General features: G+C 42.5%; 2 protein-coding genes across 4 annotated transcripts in view; one reads left to right on the forward strand and one right to left on the reverse strand.

Moving 5' to 3' along the window:
- On the reverse strand, window positions 1-20,764 carry LOC120788754 (phosphatidate phosphatase LPIN1-like). 2 transcript variants are annotated; one of them, XM_040124831.1, is made up of 20 exons: window positions 20,700-20,764; window positions 11,200-11,403; window positions 11,000-11,095; window positions 8,773-9,059; window positions 7,218-7,331; window positions 6,993-7,116; window positions 6,494-6,845; window positions 5,813-5,906; window positions 5,489-5,673; window positions 5,282-5,375; window positions 4,971-5,040; window positions 4,169-4,261; window positions 3,961-4,022; window positions 3,699-3,837; window positions 3,423-3,571; window positions 2,910-2,996; window positions 2,489-2,641; window positions 2,183-2,297; window positions 1,827-1,930; window positions 1-1,704 (listed from the first exon to the last, which is right to left on the reverse strand). In XM_040124831.1, exons 1-20 carry the CDS (start codon window positions 20,754-20,756, stop codon window positions 1,527-1,529), a joined length of 2,757 nt encoding a protein of 918 aa, XP_039980765.1. In that variant the 5' UTR covers window positions 20,757-20,764; the 3' UTR covers window positions 1-1,526. The 2 variants fall into 2 exon arrangements, with proteins under 2 accessions (XP_039980765.1, XP_039980767.1); XM_040124833.1 differs by lacking the exon at window positions 20,700-20,764 and adding an exon at window positions 13,845-14,103.
- gpatch2 (G patch domain containing 2) overlaps window positions 19,715-24,291 on the forward strand; it is a 10,509-nt gene continuing 5,932 nt past the window's right edge. The window contains exons 1-3 of one of the 2 annotated variants that reach the window (XM_040124834.1): window positions 19,715-19,874; window positions 20,723-20,966; window positions 23,109-23,659. In XM_040124834.1, coding sequence (XP_039980768.1) covers window positions 19,825-19,874; window positions 20,723-20,966; window positions 23,109-23,659 — 845 coding nt within the window. In that variant the 5' untranslated portion in view covers window positions 19,715-19,824. The remainder of the gene's footprint in view (window positions 19,875-20,722; window positions 20,967-23,108; window positions 23,660-24,291) is intronic. The other variant, XM_040124835.1, reaches the window with a different exon arrangement.

The following is a 24,291-nucleotide window of genomic DNA, read 5'->3' on the forward strand; positions in this document are numbered from 1 at the left end:
AGTTTGATTACACCAGTTAAACAGTGAGCTGGTCAACGGGGGGGGGGGGGGTTGAATGAGCAAATTACTGATCATGTTCACAGTTAAGGCAAAAATAAAACTTTCAGGCCATTTTATCTCTTTCACAGAAAGAATAATAACCATGTTAAGGTATTATATAAATAGCCTCTCATGAACTATCGGCTCAGTCACACCTACTGTAACGTTATCATACTATTCAGGTGGTTTTATTCACAATAAAGCCGATGATACGGGTCACCATGATAGCAGCTCGCGCTATTGACCTCATATTTTCTGTGGCATTGTAAGAAATAAGGATTTCTCTTCAAATTTTTGTAACTTAGAAAAAGGTCAGACATTCATTTCAATACCGTGGCCTACTGTCCTCGCTAAACTGTGGCGAGTCTGAGAAGGATTTTCAGAGTGGGGTTTTGCTTTGAGTGATATTCCACAAGGAATGGCAGAAACAAAAAAAAAGGTAAAAGAACCAATGGTAAGCTGCATTTTTATATCAGTCATTTGCTCCTCGGGTGATTTAAATATAACATGCTTTAAGAAACTGAGTGTAATCTAACAGTCACATAGGTGAGGTGATCAACTTGTTTTCGTCTAAACTTAAGGCGCATAAAGGCCACCACAGAAATTCTGAGCAAAACACATTACACAGTGTGACTGGCATACAAAAACAAAATGATTCAGCAATTCTTCTCGTAGATGCAGGTGCCGTACCTTTGAGTTTTCGAGAAAATTGATGATTATGAATATTAAAAAGGTTGTGCTTTTCTTGTCAGCATTACTTTGTCCCAACAATAAATATTCATTTACACTGCCTTTATAACGAACCTTTTGTTCGACGCTCATTCACTCATTGTGCTCTGTAATACATTTTAATGTACTCAGTGATTAATACTGACTTGTTTTTTTTTTCAAACAGAATGACACACATGTTGCCATAAAGTAAAAGAAGCCTGCGTGTGTTTGCGTTTCCATGCTGACTGACTCTCTATAACCGTCCTGACTGAAAAAAGTTCAGAGTAAGAAAATAAATTCCACATTTGGCACAAGTTTAAGTAACTCGCTTTCTGAAGTATGCACATGTGTTCTGTGTGAAGTGCTTATAAAGAGATGCCATAGACACTGTCTTTTAAATACAGTATGAAACTGTGTGCATAAATAGAAAGTCTAGCTACTGAAATAATGTCAACACTCACTCCAAAATAATATATGTGATAAGCTGCCTGAATAAATTACTATCATTCCTCATATACATACATCTATACATACATCTTATGATAAAAGTGCACTTATGTCCATATTGTGCGTTATAAGACCATTCACAGCTGATTGGCCTACTGGGTTGACTCTCTACTGTGCACTGAAAAAGGGCTCCATCTATTACGAAAACCTACAAATTCATGTTGCACACACGTAACCATCACTGTCGAAATGACTGCTACATCTCAAGCGCACCGTCAGTCCGTCAGTCCCTCCGCCCACCAGGGGGGGGCTCAACAGGCCACGGGTAGTCAGCTGCCGGGGCTGCTGGGAGTCTGTGGAGGTGTAGTTCCCTGATGATCCACCTGGGGGAGCTGATCCCTCCAGTACGTGAAGTGGCTGTAGGTGTCTGAACAGGGGAAGTCCGAGGAGGAGGCTCGCATCTTCAGGGGGAACACGTGGTCCACCACCTCACCTAGACGTGCGTAGCTGAAGCGAGGAGAGGAGCATGCAACAATCACACGCATTAAATGGGCAAACTAATCGTTTTCTCCAAAGCAGTTACAATATTTGCCCCAGTATCGATGATGTAAACTGAATGCAGGACTTACGATGAGATGTTGGTCTTGGCGTGCTCCTGCACCAGCTCACCTTTGGGGTTAACTGTAAAAATCCTGTTCAGTGGCACTCCTACTTCTTTATAGGAGTATACATCCTACAAATATAAAAACAGAAAGGGGTTTAATGTTAGAGATAATATACATGTATTTTAAACTTTGCTTAAATTAGCTACACCAATGCAACAATGGCTTTGGTCTTCAATCAAAAACTCTAGATAGACCAAATTTTATACTGAGCACCGGTAATAACCTTGAGATGTTCTGGTGTGTTTGACAAATCAACAAATTCAAATACTATCAATAACACTGTATATAAGATGTGCAGATGTGTGTGTGTGTGTGTGTACCGTTGGTCTGTTGCCAAACGCTGCGTAGAAAGGCTGTGTGTTGGGGTAGAAGAGGTTCTTGATATCAGTGAGACACTCCACCTTGAATTTCTCCGGTTTCTTCTCAATCACTTCCCTGTCGAACACGCACACACACACACACACACAAACACACACACACACACACACACAGACACACACACGCACCACGAGGATGTCACAGCAACCATCAGTCAGCACAGCAATAAAAACACTCGAGTCAAAGAGAGCTGTGAAAGGTTAACTTAAAGAAAAAAGTGCATGTGTGTGTCTGTGTGGATGAGAGACCTGTGCAGAGCTGAAAAGAGGCTGCTGGGGCTCAGAAGAACGGGGCCCATAGGAAGCATGGTGCCTCTCTCATTAACCCAGTGGAGGTATCCCCTGGTCATGTCGGCCATGCCGATAGCTCGAGCTGAGCAGTACAGGAACTTGTAGCCATTTCTGGTGGCGAGAGAGAGAGAGAGATTAATATTGACCACTTGGTGGCAATTACTGCAGATCTGTTTTACTCAGTAGAAAGTGATATTAGACAGACAGACAGTTCTGTTTTTAAATAATTTCTTCAATTTTCAGAGTTTGATCTTTACCTGTCTGGTTGAAATATGTACAAAATCTTCTAGCAATTTTTGCCTTTATGCTTTGCTTCAAAGTGAAACATTTTTAGCTTTGATGAAAACAATCAATCGTGTGGTAATAAATTTGTGCTTACTGGCTGACTTTGTGGTAGAGGTGTGCAATGCCCTGGTGGGTCCAGTCTTTCCCCAGCGTGGGCAGGATATGACCCAATGTGTCTGACCTGGAGACAAACACACAAGTGATATTTAAATGTGTGACTGACTATTCTATAGTATCAAAAAATACTATCAAAAATACATTTCCTGGACAAGGGTCTTTTTAGGTTGAGAGAAAGTTATACGTTAGATTAAATGGGAACGGGCCCACTATCTGCTCACTCTACCTCATTTATCACACTGGGGAAAAAATCACAGGTTATCAACAGTCAATGAAAATGACAAATGAGTCTGCTGTGAAAATATTATTTCATCCCACTGTATCATCCTAGCCATTAAAAAGTCCTTTAGGCCACAAAGGTTACACAGTTGGTAGATGACTCTGCCATTTGGGGCCATATGTATATCCATTTTCACTCCAAACTACGACCAATAGGTCGTAGAGGCAGATGTAAACGTATGTACTGTACAAATTCACAAGTATCACTCACCTGGTGATGGTTCCATCTATGTCCGAGATAATTATCTTGTCGTCCCAGTTCCAGAGGTAGATGGTTCCCTGACAGCGACAGGTCCCCTGGTACTGAGTGGTCACACTGAACACAACATCGTTAGGACCATCCTGCAGCTGGAGAGACATCTGTGTGTGTGTGTGTGTGGGTGTGAGAGACAGAGAGTGAGAATGACAAATGGTATATGAAGGTAAGAACTCTTATAATAACCAGAAAAGTTCAAAGTCTGCAGCGTATTCAAACCAAACTCCTCACCAGCTGCTCTGACGTGAGTCGTAGTGTTTTCTTATAAGACACGCCTCCTGGTGCGAGCCCAGACTCTGATTGGGCGGTGGGCGGGCTCTGGTTGGCTGCTCTATGGTCTTCATCACTTGAGGACGATTCTTCTTTATGCCTATTTTCAGACAGATGAACAGTGTGTTAGAGGGTGGTATTTATAGGAAAGTAAACCAGTTATTCTTGTTCGGTACTTGGCTATGATATTTTTTAGCCAGGAGTTTTTTTTTAGGTGTCTTACCTGCTTGCCATTTTCCCAGCCTGCCCGGCAGAGCCACAGGCCTCGTGCTCAGAGACTGAATCCTACAGGAGAAGAAAAACTGTTAATATTGTGTTACTCGCTCATTTACTTAACAAATGACTGTTAAATAAGTAATAATCCCAGTGTCAGGTAGGTTTGGAAAAAAAGCGTTTTACTTTTAATTTATCAACAGAAATGAAGAAATTACTGATTTGACGCTGCTGTTTCTGCCTCTCCAGGAGAACCACCACCTCCCTCCTTTCTTGGGCATCTTCTCCTTCATGATGCTTTCCACTGCAGCCTGGAGCAGAGCACACACAGGCCCAAACGACCACAACAAAACACAACACAGTAAAAACACACTTAAAAAACTGAAACCAGACCATAAATCAACAAACAGTAACAAAGAAACAGCAATGTTTCTCCGGCTGGAATGAGGAAAATAAAGTGAGAGAAAGCACGTGCGTGGGGGCGGTGTTTGATAGGGGCGGGAGAATGAGGGAGGTAGAGAAAGTAAAAACAGAAGGGAAGGGACAGGAGATGAGGAAAAAAAAAGTGGGTCCTGTTTCTGACATACAGAGCTGTAACCCAGCACACCAGTCAGACAACAAAGAAGGAACTCCAAGGCTGAGTGAATATATGTGAGGCAAGAGGACTAATTCATGGTTTTATGAATGTCGCAATGGAGTAGAGAAGAATAAATAAAAGGGAAGGAGAACAGAGGGGAAGACACGGTTTAATTTGAGCGCCCAAACAGAACAGATTCAGTGGATGTTTGTCTGGCTGAGGTTGCATTAACAGAACATTTACGATGTGGGGTTTCAGGTTATAGATTGTACATTAGATTTTAAGCAACACAATGAATAGACGAGTCGAAGCACGTGTACAGAGATACAGACATATAGGACGCAGTACCAGTTTCAGCCAAAGGGTTGAAATGGTAATCAGGTAATACAAACAACCTATGGCCCAAGTTATGAGTATCTGTGTTGTGCGTGGAAATTTCTTACCTTTGGCAGAGGTTTCTGAAAGGCTTGCATAGCCAGCATAAGCGGAGCCGCAGTGCTCCAATTAAAGTACCTGAGGGATATAACAAAATATATTCATATCAATTCCACAAATGCTGTAAAAAAACAAAAAACAAAAGAAAACAACCCAGTGTCAAAAACCTCTTCATGAATCCAAAGAATATTGCAAAAACTGTAGTTTTTTCTGCAGTGTGTGGCAGTTAAATCCACACAGTATGCAAAGGGATCACAAATAGCTAACAGGCCTCTATTTCACTATATGGAGACAAAAACACACAGTGAGAATCTCTTACTTGGAGCCTATTTTTACAACTAAGTTGGGGTCGTCGATGATGGAGGGGTTCTCTGCGAACTGCTGGTAGGAGATGATCTTCTCATGGAACTGCTCTGTAAAGACATGCGCGCGCACACATTTTTTTTTTTTTTTTTTTTTTTCCATTGTGCCTTTGCACAGTGTGTGACATCTAGCTTGCAGTCATGCGTCAGTACGAGAATCTTACCGTTAGTGATCTCCCTGTTGTCAGTCAGTCCCCCACAGAGAGAGATGGCGATTGACGGCAAGTCGGACATGGGGTCACAGTAGCTGTCCACTCCGCTGTCTCCTCCAGAGCTGACCGACTGAGGGGACAGACTGGTGCTGTGGAGGCCCGGGTCTGAGATGCTCCTCACTGAAGCGAAGCTGTCACTACAGAGGAGAGGAGGCCTGTTTATCGGAACGGACCAGAAGCTCTCAAATATTTTTGCGCGGCTGGGCGTTATCATTGCGTTAAAACTTTCATCACACCAAGAGTTAAGACTCTGCGTGTATGTGTGTGTCAACATACCTCTTAGGGAAATAAAGGGCCGCCACTTCAGGCTCGAGCTCTGTGATGTCGTCCAGGTAAATTCCATCAGAACCCAGATGGCGGCTCCTCTTGTCTGCAGAAGAGCAAATATATAGAGTTGAAATCAATTTTCAGCTTCTTAGACTTTGCTTTTCTGCTTGGTTTATCCATGAAAATCATTTGGCAGCTTGGTTTTAACTTGGTGACGACAATAATGAAATCAGTTTTCGGATCTATCTTGTCAATTCAAAAGAATGAGAAAAAAAACCAATGGATTTTATTGCAATACACACGACTTAACAACAAATTCATTTACCCAAAAGCACTACAATAGCCACCCAGAAAGTTTTTCGATTTGCTGTTTGGAGCTGCAGCTGCTCACCAAAATACAATGCACGGAATGAATTTGTACATGGTTTGTAGTGCACCAAAGAAAAAATTCTTAAAACCTGTACAGCACCATACAGGGTTGAGTGAACACGAGTAACTGTCATTACATTGATAAAAGACCTTCAAGAAGTAATTTTTGGAGATTTTATACCACGAATCAAATGCCTTTGAGCTGTATTGCACAAGAGATACAAAAAGAGACAGCGGCTCAAAACCTCAGCAAATTCAATGATGGCTGGATAGATCATGCGTTTTATTGCATTTTTGGATGAACTGCCCTTTGAATGTTACCTTTTCTCTTGGATGGAGAGTCAGTCTTGTTGAGTGGATGCGACATCGTCTCCTCCATGTCAGCCATCATATGAGCCACCACACTTCCTGCTGTTGCAGCCTGCGTCTCTGAAGTCACCGCCTGGGACTTCATCCTCGTGGATTCTGACTCCATCCCAACTGTGACGACTGTTTCTTCGGTGACTACGGTCTCCTCCGACATCAGCAGCCTGAGGGCCGATATTTCAGAGCAGGGTCCACACTGCTCTGAAGACGTCTTATGAGTAATCACACGGAAATGTGTGCTTTCAGACAAGGGGATGGATACAGGGCACACTGGTGGAGGTTCAGGTTTCACTGGGAGGAAGGATGGCTAGAGAAACAGGGAAAGGATGATGATGACATGGACTGCAAAATAAGAACACTGCAGTACAATCTAACTCTAACATGCCAGAACTACTACAAATATATAGGGAGTCGTTCTCTGTGTGTCTGTGTGCACAGTGGATGCTTTGGTTACCGTGGCAGCCTGTGGCAGCTCTCCCCACGCCCAGTGCATGGCTGGATTGTGGTTGTCTGCCTCTGACGGCTTGGTCATTAGTTCAGAGTCACTCTTGGGAGAAGTGGGACGAGAGTCTCCAGGGCTGAGAGAGAAAGAGATGATACAAAACAATTATAGGTCCGTTTATTCTCTGTTTACTATAGCATGTAGGTGTGTGGGTCTTTATTTGTGCGAGTTGGGCACCTCCGGATGGGACTCCACTCTCCATCTGAACGGGTGTAGATGCCAGGCTGTTTGTAAGAACTGCTAGTTGAACCAACTGTTGTCTCTTCTCTTAACACATCCCGAGATGAAGACCTGAAACACACACACAGAAACACACATAAACACACACACACACACACACACACACACAGACAAACATATCATATATCTGCCATTTTTTATAATGTCAGGTATCTTTTATTTTGAGATGGGCTGTCTTTTACCTTCCACTTTTCACCTATTTCCCAACACAACTCTGAAGACCCACGGAGATAATGAATTAACTTATTCCACTCTGCCTGCTGCACTCAAAACATAACATGTCTTGTAGCTACAATTCAGGGTGCTCTCCTGAGACTGCAGACAGTGGCAAAACTGGCCTCTGTGCCTTTTTTTCACCCTGTGTGATGTTTGAGTATCGTGCAAAACTGTAGGTCTAAATTTTCTCTGACTGACACCAAAACATGACATTAACCAGTGATATTTTAGACAAATGAGAAAGAAAAGCTGATAAAATTTCATTATAAGTGTGATTTAGCGAGTTAACCATTAAAATTACATAAAATCACCACCAAACAACATTCCATAATTAGGTCATAAATTAAAGTATATAGCTAGTAAAGGTTTATTGTTTTAAGGCAGATTTTTCCTTTAGTAACAAAAGCAAATAACACTTTACTTACACTACATTTCCAACCATCTTATTTATCTTAAGTCAATAACTGTATTCACTGTAAGCTTACATGAATAAAAAAGCGATTCCTGGTGTTGTTTTACAGTAGTGTGCAGTAGAGATGAGCCTGAATTTAGATGTAATGAATCCCACACAAACATGCAGAGATGAAAATATATCTGTCGTTGTACATGTTGTTGGTGTTCAAGTCCACTTGAACACCAACAACATACACTCCGACTCCTATAGCTGGATGCCTGGTCTGCATACTGCACATGCTAAGCTGTTTTGAATTGAATACGCACCGTAGGCCAAGTTACAATGTGGCAGCCACATATGCAGATGTGTGTAAACAAAAGTAAACATGCAGTCAATCACAATAACACACACACACACACGCGCACACACAGTGAAGAAACTTTCTTCCTTCCACATGTAAAGATTCTTCTTTCATCCAGTAAAAATCACAGAGCTGATGGAGTCTTTTCATATGGTCTTGAGTGTCTTATCAGTGTGTATGTGCCAGCATCACAGCTGGAGGCCTCTCCGCTACAGAGGCTGGTCTGTTTATTCTTGCCTGACAGACTCCAGTTCCATTACAGCTGCTCTCAAAGCTCATTTCAGTGGTGTATTGTACTGTTTATTTCACAGCCCAATGTCCACCCTTTTCCCCCTCCCTTACTCTGTCACGTGTATCACTTTTTCTCTTTGCTTATTCCTAACATGTATTGCACTGGTTTTCCTCTATTTCCACATAGTTGTTACAATATTTAACATCCTTTCTTTTTGGTTTATTTATTTCTCTTTTCAATGCCCCCCCCCCTCATTTTCTTCCCTCTCCTCTCTCTACTGTTCCCTCACCTGTTGCTCTCCATCTCTGCCCCTTCATCCGAGCTTATGTCTATGGTGAACATGTCTTCGTCCTCAGTGTAGTCTCCACTCTCCTCCCTCCTCACGCTCTCCGCCCAAGCCTTCCTCCTCCTCTTCCTCCTCTTCTTCATCATTCCGCCGCCGGTCTCTCCGTTGCTCCCCGTGGAGCCCAGGGTCTGTACGGGTGGCCCAGGGCCCTTCCCCATCAGGGAGGAGCTCATCAGAGCGGCCCCGTCTGACAAGATCGGAGAGGTGGCTAGGTAGGAGGGAACCACTTCCTGTTAAGACGAGAAACAGAAGTGAAACAACGCATGATTTCTTGTAAATTCATATGGTAGAATTTGAAAAAAAAAATAGAGATATACTCTTATAGAGAGATACACTCTTATAGAGATACACACTTATGCTATCGCTTATTTCAACCAGAATTTTACAGAATTAAAGACTACCAACATATAGAAACTGTGCAATTTCAAGTAAATCAGCATTTTAACTGTAATATATAAATCCTGAAATATTTTGCTAACCCATGCAACACACAGAAACATTTGTGCTGTCATATGCATTTTCCTGACTAAACAAAAACTGACCTGCACTGATATTACCCTTAGCATCAACATCAAACACTGACATATATATACACACACACACACACACACACTGTAAAACAAAATACTACATCCAAAATGTCTTCTCTAGGATGCATTCTGACTATTGTTGCAAACAAGTTAGAGTTAGATTTTAAAATCTGGAACAACTCCCACTGAAACGTTCCTCCACTTTTGGAGCACCATAGCGGACTGTGGCCTGAGGAAAATGTGTACAATCACGGCCAAACTATTTGCAGAGAGTGTCTCTGCTGAGAAAGAGTTTGCCAGCATTACAAAACAGCCAATCCAAAACAGTTCCTCACAAGCCTCTCCTCTGTGAAAGGACACATTTGTTTTCATGTTCCTTCTTTCTAGGAAAGGAAAAGCCTTTCCACGAGGGTCTCCTGCTGTTAAGGCAGGGGGAGCATGATTGTGTATGTGTGTTTGTGCAGACATATGGAAAGAGAGGCCGAGCGAGAGAAAGAGAGAGGGGGAGGAAAAACTGGGGTATAATCAAATGATTTGTGGTCTGACAATGCTCCCTCACGTTTTGCTTCCCTGTTCCAAGAAAATGGGTCCAGAGACACAGTCCTCCTCCCCTCTTTTCTCTTCCAGGCCTGGGAATCTGACACCACTCTGGGGAGAATAAATCACCCATTTCCCTTGTTGGAGCCAGCCCCAAGAATGAGCAGTTCACTGCTTGTTTATTTCTTTCGGCTGCACACATCCCCATGTGCGTACAATAGCAAAAAAAACATTTTATTATTACAGTACACATGTCCCGGTTCTTTAAATCTGGAACTCAAAACCTTATGAAAATCCAAATGAAAACACTGAAGTCACCAGCTTTCAGAGAACCGATTAAAAACGGCTGCTTTTTCCATAGATTTTCCATGAATTTTAAACTGAGTTTGGAATGGTTCTGATGGGCTTCATAAACATAAAATCTGGAAATAAAACTAGAAAAAAATGGAGGATTTCTGATTTCATCTATTTAACCTATCAACCTTTAAACATTTCTCTAGTAGTTAAGCAAAATTCACAAATGCACAAGCTCTACTGAAATTTTCGGCTTATTTCTTTGCCAGGAACCCCCACTCCTGGTATATCCTCAATTTTTAGGCCACAGCATTTAATATAGGTCAGAGAGCCCAGATATTCAGGGCTCTCGGTTGCTGATGAACAGAGGATTGCTGTTCAGCCAGAAAGGAAAGGAAGAAATTCCTGGCTGTTGCGCCAACTCTGCACACAGCATGACCTTTTTCAAACTACTTTGACTGTGTGTGAGGAGAAAGATTGGATAATGCTTCTCGGTTGTAAACATGGGTGTGTCTGGGTTCCAGGACCTCAGGTGGCTGGAGAATGATGTGTGTTTTCATTTGAATCTGGATTTTATTTGAATCGATGTACGCCATTGAACGGACTGAAATGTTGTACTTCCATTTGAAATACAACTAATATAACAGACTACACCATTTTCCAAAGCACTTCACTACAGTGATTCCATTTCAAATTGAGATGGTTTGGTCAGCTCTGATACAATTATGGTTATGCACGGAACAAAACGTCTTAAAATGCAGACACCATTACAGCTACCACTATCTAATGGAAATGAATGTTCTTGATACCTCAGCATTTTCTGTTTCTTGCACAAAGAATGCCTCTCCATTGTCCCCAAGCTTCATATGTAGATCCACTGGTTCGCCATTGATCTCCATGTCCACCTGGAGGAGAGAGAAGAGGAGCGGAGACGAGAGTTTAAGAGTTGAACAGACTAGAACATTTAACTTTCACCTTAAAGGGAGATCCCGTGTTTTGATCCCCTTACCACTTTCTCTCGGGACCGGAGGACGCCCATTTTGCCGAAGCGGACGTGGAAGGGCGAGCACTGCAGGGAGCCATTGGGTTGTCTCACTACAATGACATCAATGCAGCCGGAAAGGGTGGCGGGATTGAGGCCTCGGTACAGCTCTTTGACCTGGACAAAGACCTGGCCTGCCAACTGGCCCACGTAGTTCATGGTCTGACGGGTCTGATGGAGTGGAAGACGAGAGAGGGGGAAAGTAAAGCATATGATTTAGCACTAAAACTATTTACTAAATGTTCTACTTCAATCACCCAGTCATGATCACTAAGCCCCGTAACACTCGAAATAACCATGCCTTAAACTCAGACAACCTTTGAAGGAAGTGTTCATTTCCAGGAGCTGCCGTGCCATTCTTCACTCTGTCAATCAAACCACTGATGACGTGTAAATCTCCTTCACCGGAGTGGGGTTAAGTTATTCTAATACTCCGATCTGAAGTCAGTTTTTGAGCTGCACTATGATTGTTCTGGCTGAGGAAAGGGGACATGGTGGCTGGTCCCAGTTCAGTTCTCTTGTAATTTCTCCCAGGGCAGTGTGTGGCCTACATACTGTAAAAAGAATATGCTGCCACCTTCCCACCCTCTTTTACCCTCCTTGATAAATCTGGACAGCCTATCCAACTGTTTTCCATTCAGCTAACCCAGACACCAGAGGTCAAAGGACAAATCAAGTTAGACCAGTCTGCACTCATCTAGTGAAGGTGGAGCTGGGCTAAACTAAGGCGTCATGTGAACAGGAACATCTAGGCAGTGTTTTCGGAGACATGTGAGAAGAACTGTGAATGTCGATAATTTGAAAGAAATGGATACTGTTTACTCCGTATGAGGATTAGTATGTTTTTCATTTTTGCATTGTTCTTTACTTAATCAGTCCATGTATTTTCAAAAACTGTACACAGTATTTGCGTTTGGGCTATTTTTCAACAGTATCATAAGGTAAGAGTAGATGGGCTCCTACATGAACACACACTTTTCTGCCAAAGAGTTTTTTTTGGCTCTTTGGCATTAGTCTTCAGTCAGGAAAACGGTGATGTCATTTACTGAAGAGCACCAATCCGGACTCAGCACCATCTGGATCAGAACCTGTTGACAGTTGTTGTTTGGTCATTGTCACTGAAATCTAATCAAAACACGCCCCCAGTGTCCTGAGGAAGCAGTTTATCTGACTTTTTCAAAGGAGTCATGAAGAAATACTACCCCCTTCTGGGGCTTAAAACCATACAAACATGCAGTATTTCCCCTGAGTTGTCACATCTAGTCCTGTTGTTCTTTATTTCACCACATACAATGTCTCCGGTTTGTTCATTTCGGAACTAAGCATTATTAGCACAGGGTATGTAAAAGAATGTAAGGAAATAGATTAAATGACGAGTGTCCATTCAACCTTATCTTTGCTGGCAGCAGATGCTTACTAGACAATTTAGGTTTCTGTGATGCAAACGCCAGTGGCCAAACGTGATGAATCACATTTTTATAGCTTGCAAAACTCCTGTCTAAAGCAAGGAAGGAGGTCTCACTCAGTTGGCAGTGGGCCCCAAAAATGACCGCAGCCCTAAGGAAGATAGGCTTGGAACAATGCCAACATAGCACCCCCCCCCCAGGCACACGTGACCAGGAGATGAGGCCCCTTACTGAAAACCAGGAGCCCTAATTTTAGAGCGGCAGATGAATCTGAGAAGCCACGACTATGTCTGAATCTTCAAATGCCTCTTATAGAAGACCTCCACTGCATTAGATTATTAACGGCACTTTTCACTGAAGGATTGAGTTACAGAGCTGCCAGCAAATCCAGCTGATTTTCACAGCAGAGGAATTTTGGTGTGAAACAATGCTCAGCCCTGCAGGGCAGCTTCATCCAAAAATAGACTGTCTTATGTTACAGATGAGACAAAAAGAGGAACAATGTCTCAAAACACTGACAGCACAGGTTGGGTTCAAAAATGACTTGTAGTGATGAAAATAGCACCCCTTATTTACAGTCCAACTTAAGTTAGCGTTGAGAAATCCCTTTTAAAGCCAGTGTTTAAATGTGGTATGCTCATTGGATAATGGTTTCACGAGCAGCAGTATTGAATATGTCCTTGCAGGCTGGTATCTGACTGGGCCACTTGGCGAATAATGTGTTGCGAATATGGACAGTCTTTCGTTTTCATCAAGTCTCATTAGTCCCATATTACTACACAGACATAACCCATTTGCCTCACAAAATATCATCTCCACACCCCCTAATTGTTTGACAAAAATAAGGCCTGAGCCTGGAAGTGGAAGATGTAACTGATTGATTGTGATTAATTATTAGTTATAATTCAAAAGTCTGGTACACATGACAATACATGTGCCCGACAGCAAAAAACATTCGGGTTCCAGTTTTTCCCATCCACACGTTTAAAGGGAAATAAGCGGGGGAAAAAACAAACATTTGTAGGTTAATCGCTGCACAGGCAAATGTTCGTAACTGATGATAAATGATTAATGACTATTCGGACACGGTATTGATCGCAACGGTTTTGTACAGCCGTGAGAAAAACGGCAGACAAAGTGCAGCCCTCGGTCATAACACGAAAACGGGTGGGTGCCGTCGCAAGCACCGTAAACACGGGCTCCTACCTTGCAGAGCTGAATATGCCGCAGCCTTTACCAACACGGGGAGACTGGCGTTTCCTCAGCGGCGCGTAACAGCACACTGGGGCATCGTAAACGAGTTCCTTCCCGGTAGAGGTGATGTCCGAGCCCGCGATATAGCCCTGACTTGCCGTCATCGACTTACAGCGTCGAGAGAAAGAAAAGGAAAAGAAAAAAACAAACATAAACACACTATTTAAGTCAAAGCCGAATTCATCCCTCTCGCTGACGGTGTCCGTATCTTTTCGCTCTCTCGCTCTCTCTCTCTCTGTGTCAGGGAGCTTTGTCAGTGGCTGACATCACCTGCTGCGAAAACCCGCCTGCGGGCCAATCAGCGTCGAGCTGCTGAGTTGCACAATAGGTCGTTCCAGCTGCCACAGTGGCACGAGAATAACAGCCACTGGCTGACTTCGTCGTAGACAGTCGACAGTTCTCTACAATAAGTACGTTGCTTTTGGTGCTATTTACGACACCAGAGGCTATGTTTGGTTTATGATATTCATTATTATTTAATGTGCTCGGGGTCTCGAAATGCCAGCAATTCTATTCCGTTTTCATTAGGTCGAACTGAAAGTGGCATTACATTTCTAAAAGTTCGCGAAATGCGGCGATTGATATGCTAATAAAAAAATATTTTAAAAAAACAAACAGATCTTTGCTTTATGTTTTTTTTATGTGAAAAAACTACAAAGGACGTGTGAGTTACATGGTCTTAGCGCAACCTTAACACACGACAACGTCTCGGTTTAAAGAGCCCGGAGGGGAAACCGCAACCAGCAGCCACACGGGCGTGACGGCGGGAAATAGTGGGGCTGCGTCAGCGTTTGAAGTCACCGAGTCAGTCTAATGCAGTGAGGTGATCTTTCTGGCCAATCACAGCCCGGCCCGGTGGCACATGCGATGGTAGCGGTCGTGGCCCTGAGACCCTGCAGACAGACCGTGTTTCAAGAGGACGCGCTCGTCGATGCAGAACTGAACACCGGCAAAACCAAATATTTAATCGGTTACTCGGTTGAAAACACCCAAACGCACATTTAACAGACTGCATTAACTTAAAGTAGACGTAGATTTCTCCTCCTCATGTGCTGCTCTCTCTCTGTCCGTTTGTGTGTGTGTATATATGTGTGTGTGTGTGTGTGTGTGTGTGTGTGTGTGTGTAAGGAGTGGGGATGAAGCCAAAATCTTGACAACAAAATATCTTCTCTCTTCATGGAGGATCTCCTGGCAACAGCCCAAACACTTGAAACACTTACGGGCTAGAACAGCTTCACATGCAGCTCTTCAACAACAAGTGCCAGTTCAATGTCTGTGTGTGTGTGTCTGTGTCTGTGTGTGTGTGTGTGTGTGTGTGTGTGCGCGCGCACAAGAACTAATTGTTTTTCCAGACTGCGAAAACACTCTTTCCGGGCTAAACCAGAAAAGGAAGAATGTGTGTCTCTGCTACGGGGTTTTCCATCACAGTCCACCAACGCGGAGCCCTGTGTGTTGTTATGTTGCGGGACTCTTGTGTGTACTTCTGAAATGTTGACACTGTTGTGCCAGATGACAAGTTTGTGAATCAAGTGGATAAAAATTAAGGGGAAAAAAACAAACAAACAACCCAGATAACAAAGGGATGATACATTCGTGAATTTGAACGAGTATGCAAGTTGATAAGTATTTGTGTACCAAGCAGTGCATGTCTCCGTGTCACACTGTACAGTGATGCAGTGCCTGTTCATCTTGTACTGTTCCGTCTGTGTGTGTGTGTGTGTGTGTGTCTGTGTGTGTGAGTGAGAGAGAGAGTGAGAGACAGAGAGGGTGTGTGTGTTTTGTGGTTTACTATCTCGCACCTTCATTATGTTTAGCTTCAGTATCGGTTAGTGTACTGAGAACTTTGTCTTGTTCAACTGCTGACCCCTGCGGCAACCTGCATCCTCAGCTGACATTACGCAGTTTTTTATGAATGGGACGATTGTTGGAATAGTTGTTCCTTTTATTGTATAATAAGTTATGTAAAATGTACGATCACATGGTTTCCACTTCTGTCCATAAACAGAATGAAGTGTGCTCTATAAATGTCTCCCTCATACTGAGCTTTTTTTTTTTTCTTCTTCATTGCAAATTTAAAATATAAGCAAAGGAGAAAATATTTTGTCAGGAAGCTCTTCTCCTCTCTTTAGCTCAAGTTCAAAGCAACTCAGAAATGTGGAAGATGTTAACCCTGAAAGTTACATTGACAAAGCAAAACGTTAGGACTCTTTGCCTGTCAGCAGCCTACTTCCTTTTAGATCAACTAGCAAATGTGACATTAAATGTCGAGTATATACACTAACAGTCCTTTAATAATTGGGCGTGACACATACCGTAATATTAGGTTACTACCAGGTCAGCCTATACATATAGTATACAGATTTCGCCCACATCAGTCTTTATGTCAGTGTCACTGGACTCTCTGAGGATACATGACAGCTATCCTCACTGACATGTTTCTAAGAACAAGCCGCTTTGCCAGGAAGAGCTGAACTGGGCCAGCGTAGCCTGGACACAAAACAGCACACGGTGGCAATTTCCTTTTCAACATGTATGGGCCAGTGGCGTGACAAGTATCAGACTACAAGAAACAAAGTCACCCGTGACCGTGTCACTGAACCACTCGGCAATGTTTACCAGCAGGAAAGAACGAAAACAATATTTCCATTTACTTGAGTTTTCCAGAGCCCTAAAATATCTTACGTTTGACGTCTTATACCTGCACACATGGCTTTGTAGCTATGGGCTGACTGCTTCCTTTGAACCAATCACATTGCAGTAGGGCAACCATTTGATAACTCTACATACTTCTCCCAAAAATAGTCATGTCAAAATATTTTAAACCTTTGAGAGAGGAAACATTAGTTCCTGTGCACAACCACACTGTCCAACCAGCCGGCAGCTGCCTGTTTCCAAGTTAAATGCCTGCTTGTTCTGTCACCAAACTTTTCATACACTCTTATAAACTTAATAATGCAATGACAGGATCCATGACAATCATTTTAAGCAACTGCTTTCACCACAAGCTTGACTAACTCCTCACAATTTCCCATTAAAAAAACTGCATGTACAACTACTAGTCATTCTGTAGAGACGTCATTTCAGCTGACTCAGCAAGGGCATGTTGCTTTAACAAATTCATTGCATAATCTTTTTTCACACACTTGATTGATGTCAAGGCCTCCGATTGGCTCAGGCTATTCTGGCCTGAGAGTCATAAGACCTGACAGAAAAAAAATTAGCTGGATCTGCCAAACTCTGATACAGGGATTAAAAGTCTTTGTCCTTAATTAGTGAGATTATGAGCAGTAGCAAATGGTTTAACCCTCCTCTTGGGCATAAGATTGATTTATAGCTGTAGACTGTCAAAAGGATGAAAAAATGAGATGGACTTTTTTTTTAAATTAATAACTTAAGACCTTATAACAGGGATAGTTCAAAAAGAAATATAAGCATCCATTGTCGTTTAGGGTGTTTTGATTACAACTTCTGCAAATGGCCACATGATTAGGAACTTTGAAATCTGTAAAATGTCTGTGTAAATAATACTGTAGGCTGCATTCTGAAAAGAGGTCCTATTTCAAACCACTTGAAAACAAGAGCTCATTGGTCGTGTGACCTTTCAATTACAAACTTCTTGAAAATACATGTCCCAAAAATATACATTAGACGTAGAAATACATGTAGTTGAAAACGATTGCCATTAGATGTCTCATAGGTTTTACCTCACCTACTGAGACTAATGAGTCTCAGTTGCAAGCTGTCATCTTGTATGACAAATATGTTGTTTTCTTGGCAGGATCACCTGATCCCCCCCCCCACACACACACACACACACACACACACACACACACACACACACACCCTTTTTCTTCTTCTCCTTCCCGAGTTTCAGTTGGAACATATCGTCTTACGGGGGGCATTATTGCGGCACAAGCCCCTGGTCTCACTGTCTGTTCTAGGAACCAGTTGAAGGACGTTAAAAAGTTGTCTCTAATATTGCATTCATGTTACGGTTGAATTGAAACATAAGGTAAAATATTAAATGACACAAACTTTTGTTCAGTCCTGTTCTGTCATGGACTAGATGACAGGACACAAACCCATGTGCTTGCATGCATACATGTATCCAGACACATTTTTTTCCTCATTTCACTCCATTATCGATGTAAACTAGATGCATATAAAGACATAATCCTTCAAATTTTCACCTTTACATCAACTGATTGACCTCATCAGAGCATCTCTTTTACCCGTGTTTCATGCTTTTGTTTTTCTTCAACGCATACAGATGATTTACGAATCACTTTACCCAGCTCCAGGTGGTGTCGGTGGCATACTGTTGAACAGCCTCATCAAACTCGTCACCATCCTCTGTCGATATCATGACTCCATAATGTGTTTGATCCCAGGTGCAGATCTCTGGTCTTTCGGGACCTCTCAAAAGATGTGTATGTATGAAACTCCAAACCTGGTCTAGTCTAGAGGGTGTGTGTCTTCATTCTAGGAGCATGTCAAGTGTCTGAATGCTGTTTGCAAGTGGACGGTGTCTTACTAAATTTACCTGGGCCCCCGGGTCAGAAACCTGAGACTGTCACGGAGCGTTCATCATCCACAAGACCCACTGACTTCTAAGGCATTTGAGGAGGGGACACCTGTCAGGATTGTTTGACAGAATGTTAGTTTGAGTGGACGTCCTCTGTCACACGTGATCCCGCGCTGACAACAAATTACCCAGGCACAGAGCTCCCCCTCCTAATGCCTGTCTGACAGTGTTTTTTGGTCTGTACATTTTTCTCATTAGTAATGCAGTGGGTATGACACATGCTGTTGCTGTTGACCCCATGCGGACTGCAGTGCCGCCACTGACATTCAGACAAGACCGGAGCGTCTGCCACATGGGGTGAAGTCCAATGACCACCGTAATTAATATGACACTGTTGTTACTGATGTGTTGGAACTGGTGACCTTTGGTATATATTTGACAGGCCAGCTGCAACCGAGGTATCGTCGCTGATGCGAAGTTTATTCATTTTAAGACTACACCGCCCTCCAGTGTTCAAAAAAAGTAAGTACAGCAGACTTGGAACTAAGGGTTTAGAGTTGCCTTCGCTTGCTACATTTAAACCCCGATTTATAAAAGCTTAGGTTGACTACTACTGTCAAGCTTCAGGTGTCTTTTGGTAGTTACTGATAACTGAATATGTATGGAAACAGAATGTGCCCTCTTTGTCATATGTCCCATGTTTTCATCAACTAACAACAAAATTGCTTCTACACTTACGGTTTAGCCAGGTTTGGGTTTACTTTTTGGGTTATTTTATTGTTTCATTTTATTTCCTTATTGTGTTTTTTTTTTTTTTTTTTTTTTTTAAACCTTACCTCAAGGTCCACATTTGAGTTTTTCACTGTGGTCATCACCCGAGCATGGAGTTTGATCACTTGTCATGGCAAATGTCTGGTGCCTTGCGTACTGGTTTGGGTTAAGTAAAGACCTGTTCCAGGTTTCATTCGCTGCGCGTCTAAGGACTGGTCCACATGCACATAGTTTTTTGTACAGTGCTGAAAACACCACATTATTAGGAGCAGCAGTGGCACCGTTGTGTTAGCAGAGAAGGGCGTAGAGGAGAAGAAAACGGTTGTATGATAATTAATATAATACCTTTTCTAAATAATAACAACAGGCACAAAATTTGACAGAACAAAACAGCAAAATACATATAATATACACGTACATTATTATCATTAGAATTATAATTATTATTATTATTATGCAATCATAATTTCCTTACAGTACTTGAAGGCAGCAAAGTATCCTTTGCACGGTATCCTCCTCTTGTCGCATATTGATCCAGCTAGCCGATCGTTAGCTCTTGTGTAAGGATGGTGCCTGTAGTGTGTCAGTTTTTGTTCGTTGTTTCTGGCTAAAGATATTTGGCATTTGGCGGCTTTAATGTTCCGTGCAGCTAATCTAAAAACTATCGGCAAAGCGGGAACCGGCTGGTAGGTGGTCTTTGAAATCACTGAGACGTAACATATATTTCACGTCCACTCCACTCTCGTGAATCAGCCGGTTGGAGGGCTGAAGCTAGCTATGTTAGCTGGCTAGCAGCAAAGCTACTCTGAATATTAAACGGTTTCTTTGTTGTTTATTTTTTCCGACGACAGTCGTTAAAGGTACCAGACATTAACACTGCGAATGTTGGTACTTAGCGGCAGTTAATTAGCTTCTAAGATATCATAGGTGTTGGTTTGTTGTAGTGGACGTAGCTAGCTAGCGAGAAAACGTTAGCTTATAAAGCTAATAACAACCAGAATCGCTAACTAAAGCAGAGTCTTCTCGATGTTAATTTCAGAGGAGTTTGCAAGCGACATCGCAGGCTCTTAATTAGACCTTTGGGAGATTGAATAACGTAAGTATTATACAGTGAACTCATCGGGTGTTGGCTCTAACTTCGCTTGACGAAAGGGGATAATTTGTCTATTATGTGAATAATTCATTATCGGGCTAATGTGAGTTTCTCAGCTTACTTACCCACATCTAACGCTGTTAACGTTAGTTGGCCAGCTCTACAGCTAAGCTAGTTTACGATACGGCGCTTGCATTTAGGTCTGTTTTGACAACAATAGTCCCACACTTGACTGTCGTTTCCTCCACCAATGGCAACTTGAAAATCATTTAGATTCTCGCACTTTTTTTTTCGGCCTTCTGTGCCAAAAAGTATCCCAATAGCACCCATAGCCGTCCTGCGCACACTGCTAGAGGCCCAATAAAAGAAAAGTTGCATTCGTAAATGCGTATGAGCGGTCGCCGTTATTTCACAGTACCTCTTTCCTTTCATCCACCTCAGGCACTTTCGCCGGACGATGGACGAGCTGGTCCATGACCTGGTTTCAGCACTGGAGGAGAGCTCAGAGCAAGCTGCGCGTGGTGGTTTTGGTGATGGAGGAGACCATGCCCTGGCAGTGGGCTGTCTGCTGAAGAGGCAGGCTCGGAAGCGGAGGGGTAGAAAACGACGCTCGGACAACCCACACCCACCCTGGGAGACAGGCCACCTCAGTGAGGGTTCAGAATCCAGTGTGGAGGAACATAAGGTGAGGTGGGGTGAATGGATGGAGGAGAATGATTCCTTCCCGTTTAAAAACCCTGTGTCAACAAACTGACCAAAGGGTCCTTCGGTAAAACACCTCAGACAGTCTTAAGATGTCCACTCTACCTCAGCCTCCTCTTTTGAGGAGGGCTACAAAAGGAAGAGAAAAACGAACCAAAAGATGGAAGGCATTGGTGTTGGCCTCTCTAGTGCTTTTGTTACAACCTGATTTAGTGAATGTTTCTCAAGAAACGTTTTTTGTTCTATTGTCACCCTGGAACTGATAAATAGAAACTTGTTTTAATCCCTGTTCCTTTCTTAGCTGACTAATCAGACGGAAATTTAATTTATTTTTACCATTCATTAGAGTTAGATGCGTAGGTATTTGGACTTTCATAATTTTGCCTATTTACACCACCACAATGTATTTGAAACGAAGCCATCAAGATGTGATTGTAGTATAGAATTTCAGCTTTAATTCAAGGGGTTTAACAAAAATATTGTATTAACTGTTCAGGAATTAAAGCCAATTTTATACATAGTCCCTCATTTTCAGACACTTAAAAGTAATTAGGCAAACTAACATAATTAGAAATATAAGGATTATTTTTAATACTTGGATGAAAATCCTTTGCAGTCAATGGCTGCCTGAAGTCTGGAACCCATGGACACAGCTCTTTACTGCACCCGCCTTCAGTTGCTGCTTGTTTATGGGTCTTTCCACCCTCAGTTTTGTCTTCACTAAGTGAAAACCATGCTCAATTGGTTGAGGTCAGGTGACTGACTTGGCCATTGAAAAATATGCCATTTCTTTGCCTTGAGAAGCTCTCGGGTTGCTTTAGCAATATGTTTTGGGTCATTATCCATCTGTACAGTGAAGCCCCGTCCTATCAGTTTTACAGCATTTGGCTGAATCTGACTGCATAGTATAGTCATATAAACTTCAGAATTCCTTTTGCTACTTCTATCAGCAGTCACATCATCAGTAAACACCAGTGACCCAGTTCCATGGCAGCCATACATGCCCATGTCATAACACTGCAACAGATGATGTGGTATGCTTTAGATCATGAGCCGTTCCTCTCCTTCTCCATACTCTTCTCTTCCCGTCGTTCTGGTTAAAGTTAATCTTGGTTTCATCTGTCCAGAGAATCTTGTTCCAGAACTGGGCAGGCTTTTTGAATGTTTCCTGGCAAAGTCTAATTTGAACTATCTGTGCTTGAGTGTTACCAGTGGTTTGAACCATGTGGTAAACCCTCTGTATTTACGTTCATGAAGGCGTCTCTAGATTGTAGACTTTGACAATGATTTGGCCATTCCTAAAGTTTCTGCTGTCTGATAGGTTTGTTTTGTTTTTCCAGCTTAATGATGGCCTCCTTCATTTGTATCGACACCTCTTTGGACCGTATATTGAGAGTTCCCATGAACCGCTACCAAATGTAAATTCAACTCTTGGAATCAACTCCAGACCTTTTAGCTGCTTAATTTGTCATCAATTCATGAAGGAACAGGCCACAACTGGCCATGAAACTGATTGTCAGGCAAATGTTCAATTACTTTTATTACTTTGATCCTTTGAAAATGAGGGGCTATGTATAAAAATATCCTTAATTCCTAATTGGACCCCCCTATTGAATTAAAGGTTAAAGTCTCGCTTCAATCACAAACTCAATGGCTTCATTTCAGATCACTTCCAAGTCACTATCCAAATACTTACATAGTATATATGGATTATTTAAATCAATTTGCTGACAATTCAAAGTTTACATCCCTAAAAAAATTAGATCTAGGCACTGACTCGGAGGTCTTGTTTTTGGGAGTTCTTTTGCTATTTTCACAACTTGCTCCCCTTTATCATAATGGATATCTCACTCTGTTGTCAAGAGTAGTTCAACTGGTCTCCACACAAAGTTCTAATCTCCCACTCAGTGAAGATTCCTTGTCGTTTAAGTGGCAGTAAGTACTTTCGGATAATGACACACAATGCATTTCCTCCTGTTTAAATTTGTCAGTATTGCATTAATTGAGGCCCACTCCGCTATTGCTTTAGCCTAACTGACATCCTTAATTTTTTTTATTTTTTCTATTTTCTTAATTTAGCATCAGCAGCACACACTAGCCTTTACCACACTGACATTTGTTGCAGGACTACCGTGCCAGTACAGGAGGTGTTTCTGCTGCCAACAGCCATGCCCGTGACAACAGTGACTCAGATGAACAACTTGGCCCTAAACGGCGCACCCCCCTGACTGCTGACATGGGGCGAGGCAAGCGGCCACTTTGGCCTGACGACCTGGGTGTCCTGGGGTCTGCAGAAGGAACTCGCAGCCTCAGACGGCGACGTAAGGTCAAACGTATGGCTGTAGACCCACCTGTAGAACCAGAACCCCCCTCCGCCACAATGCTCGGGCCTCCACCTGTCCCCAAAGCCCGTGTTGGTGGAAGGCCACATAGACTGGGTACAAATGAGGACAGGGGTGCCATGGAGCTGGGTGGAGGTGGCTTGGTAGGGCCAGGGGGAGGGAAGAACAGGGTGAAGAAGAGGAAACTGGCCACCCACAGGCTGGGAGTGGAGGCTGCAGATGAAGGGGTGGTGGTGGAGAGTGAGGACCCCATCTCTTCTCCAGTGGAAGGGTCCAAGGACAAGATGGAGTTGGAGGAGCAGAAAGGCTCGGATGAGGACATGAGTGACAGGTGGTTAGTGTTTTGACTTTTGTTTTCTTTTTGTGCCTTGTGTTTCCCGAAATTGCAACTTCTCTGTCTTTGCTTCTGTAGATAGTGTGTACAAGTATGTGATGAGTCTGTAGGACAACAGGTAAGGTTGTCTGTGAGGCTGGATCTTAAACATACAGACTTTTTGTTTTGACTGAAATGTTTTTGTTGCACCAAGTATCAAAAACAGTCAAATATCAAAAGCTGGCATAGCATTTGTGGTCACTTTCATCATCTTGTTTACTTATTCTCTGATCTGAAAGTTCCTGGTTTGAACTGAAATTTTGCCAATTTCAGACTTTTCTTTTAGACTGTTGTATTTTTACATCTGGCTGAGTTTTGTTAACACGTAACATCTTAGAACCTTAGCTTCTGTTGTGAAGTGAAATTTAAAAAAAGGTATAAAAAATACATTATAAGGTATCGAAAATGTATGATACTGGTATTGCTATTAAAACCCATGTATCATATCTAGTATCAAAAATCTTATTAATCTTAATAAGATTAATTTTAGTAATAGCCACCCCAGGTTGTGTGTGAGCTTGCAAATTTTTCTTTTAATATAAAGTTACTGGCTTCCTCTTGACAACTGGAAAGTCTCGGTTTATTTTTTACTT

The sequence above is a fragment of the Xiphias gladius genome, chromosome 4 (assembly GCF_016859285.1).
Source record: "Xiphias gladius isolate SHS-SW01 ecotype Sanya breed wild chromosome 4, ASM1685928v1, whole genome shotgun sequence".
In the NCBI taxonomy this organism is placed as follows: domain Eukaryota; kingdom Metazoa; phylum Chordata; class Actinopteri; order Istiophoriformes; family Xiphiidae; genus Xiphias; species Xiphias gladius.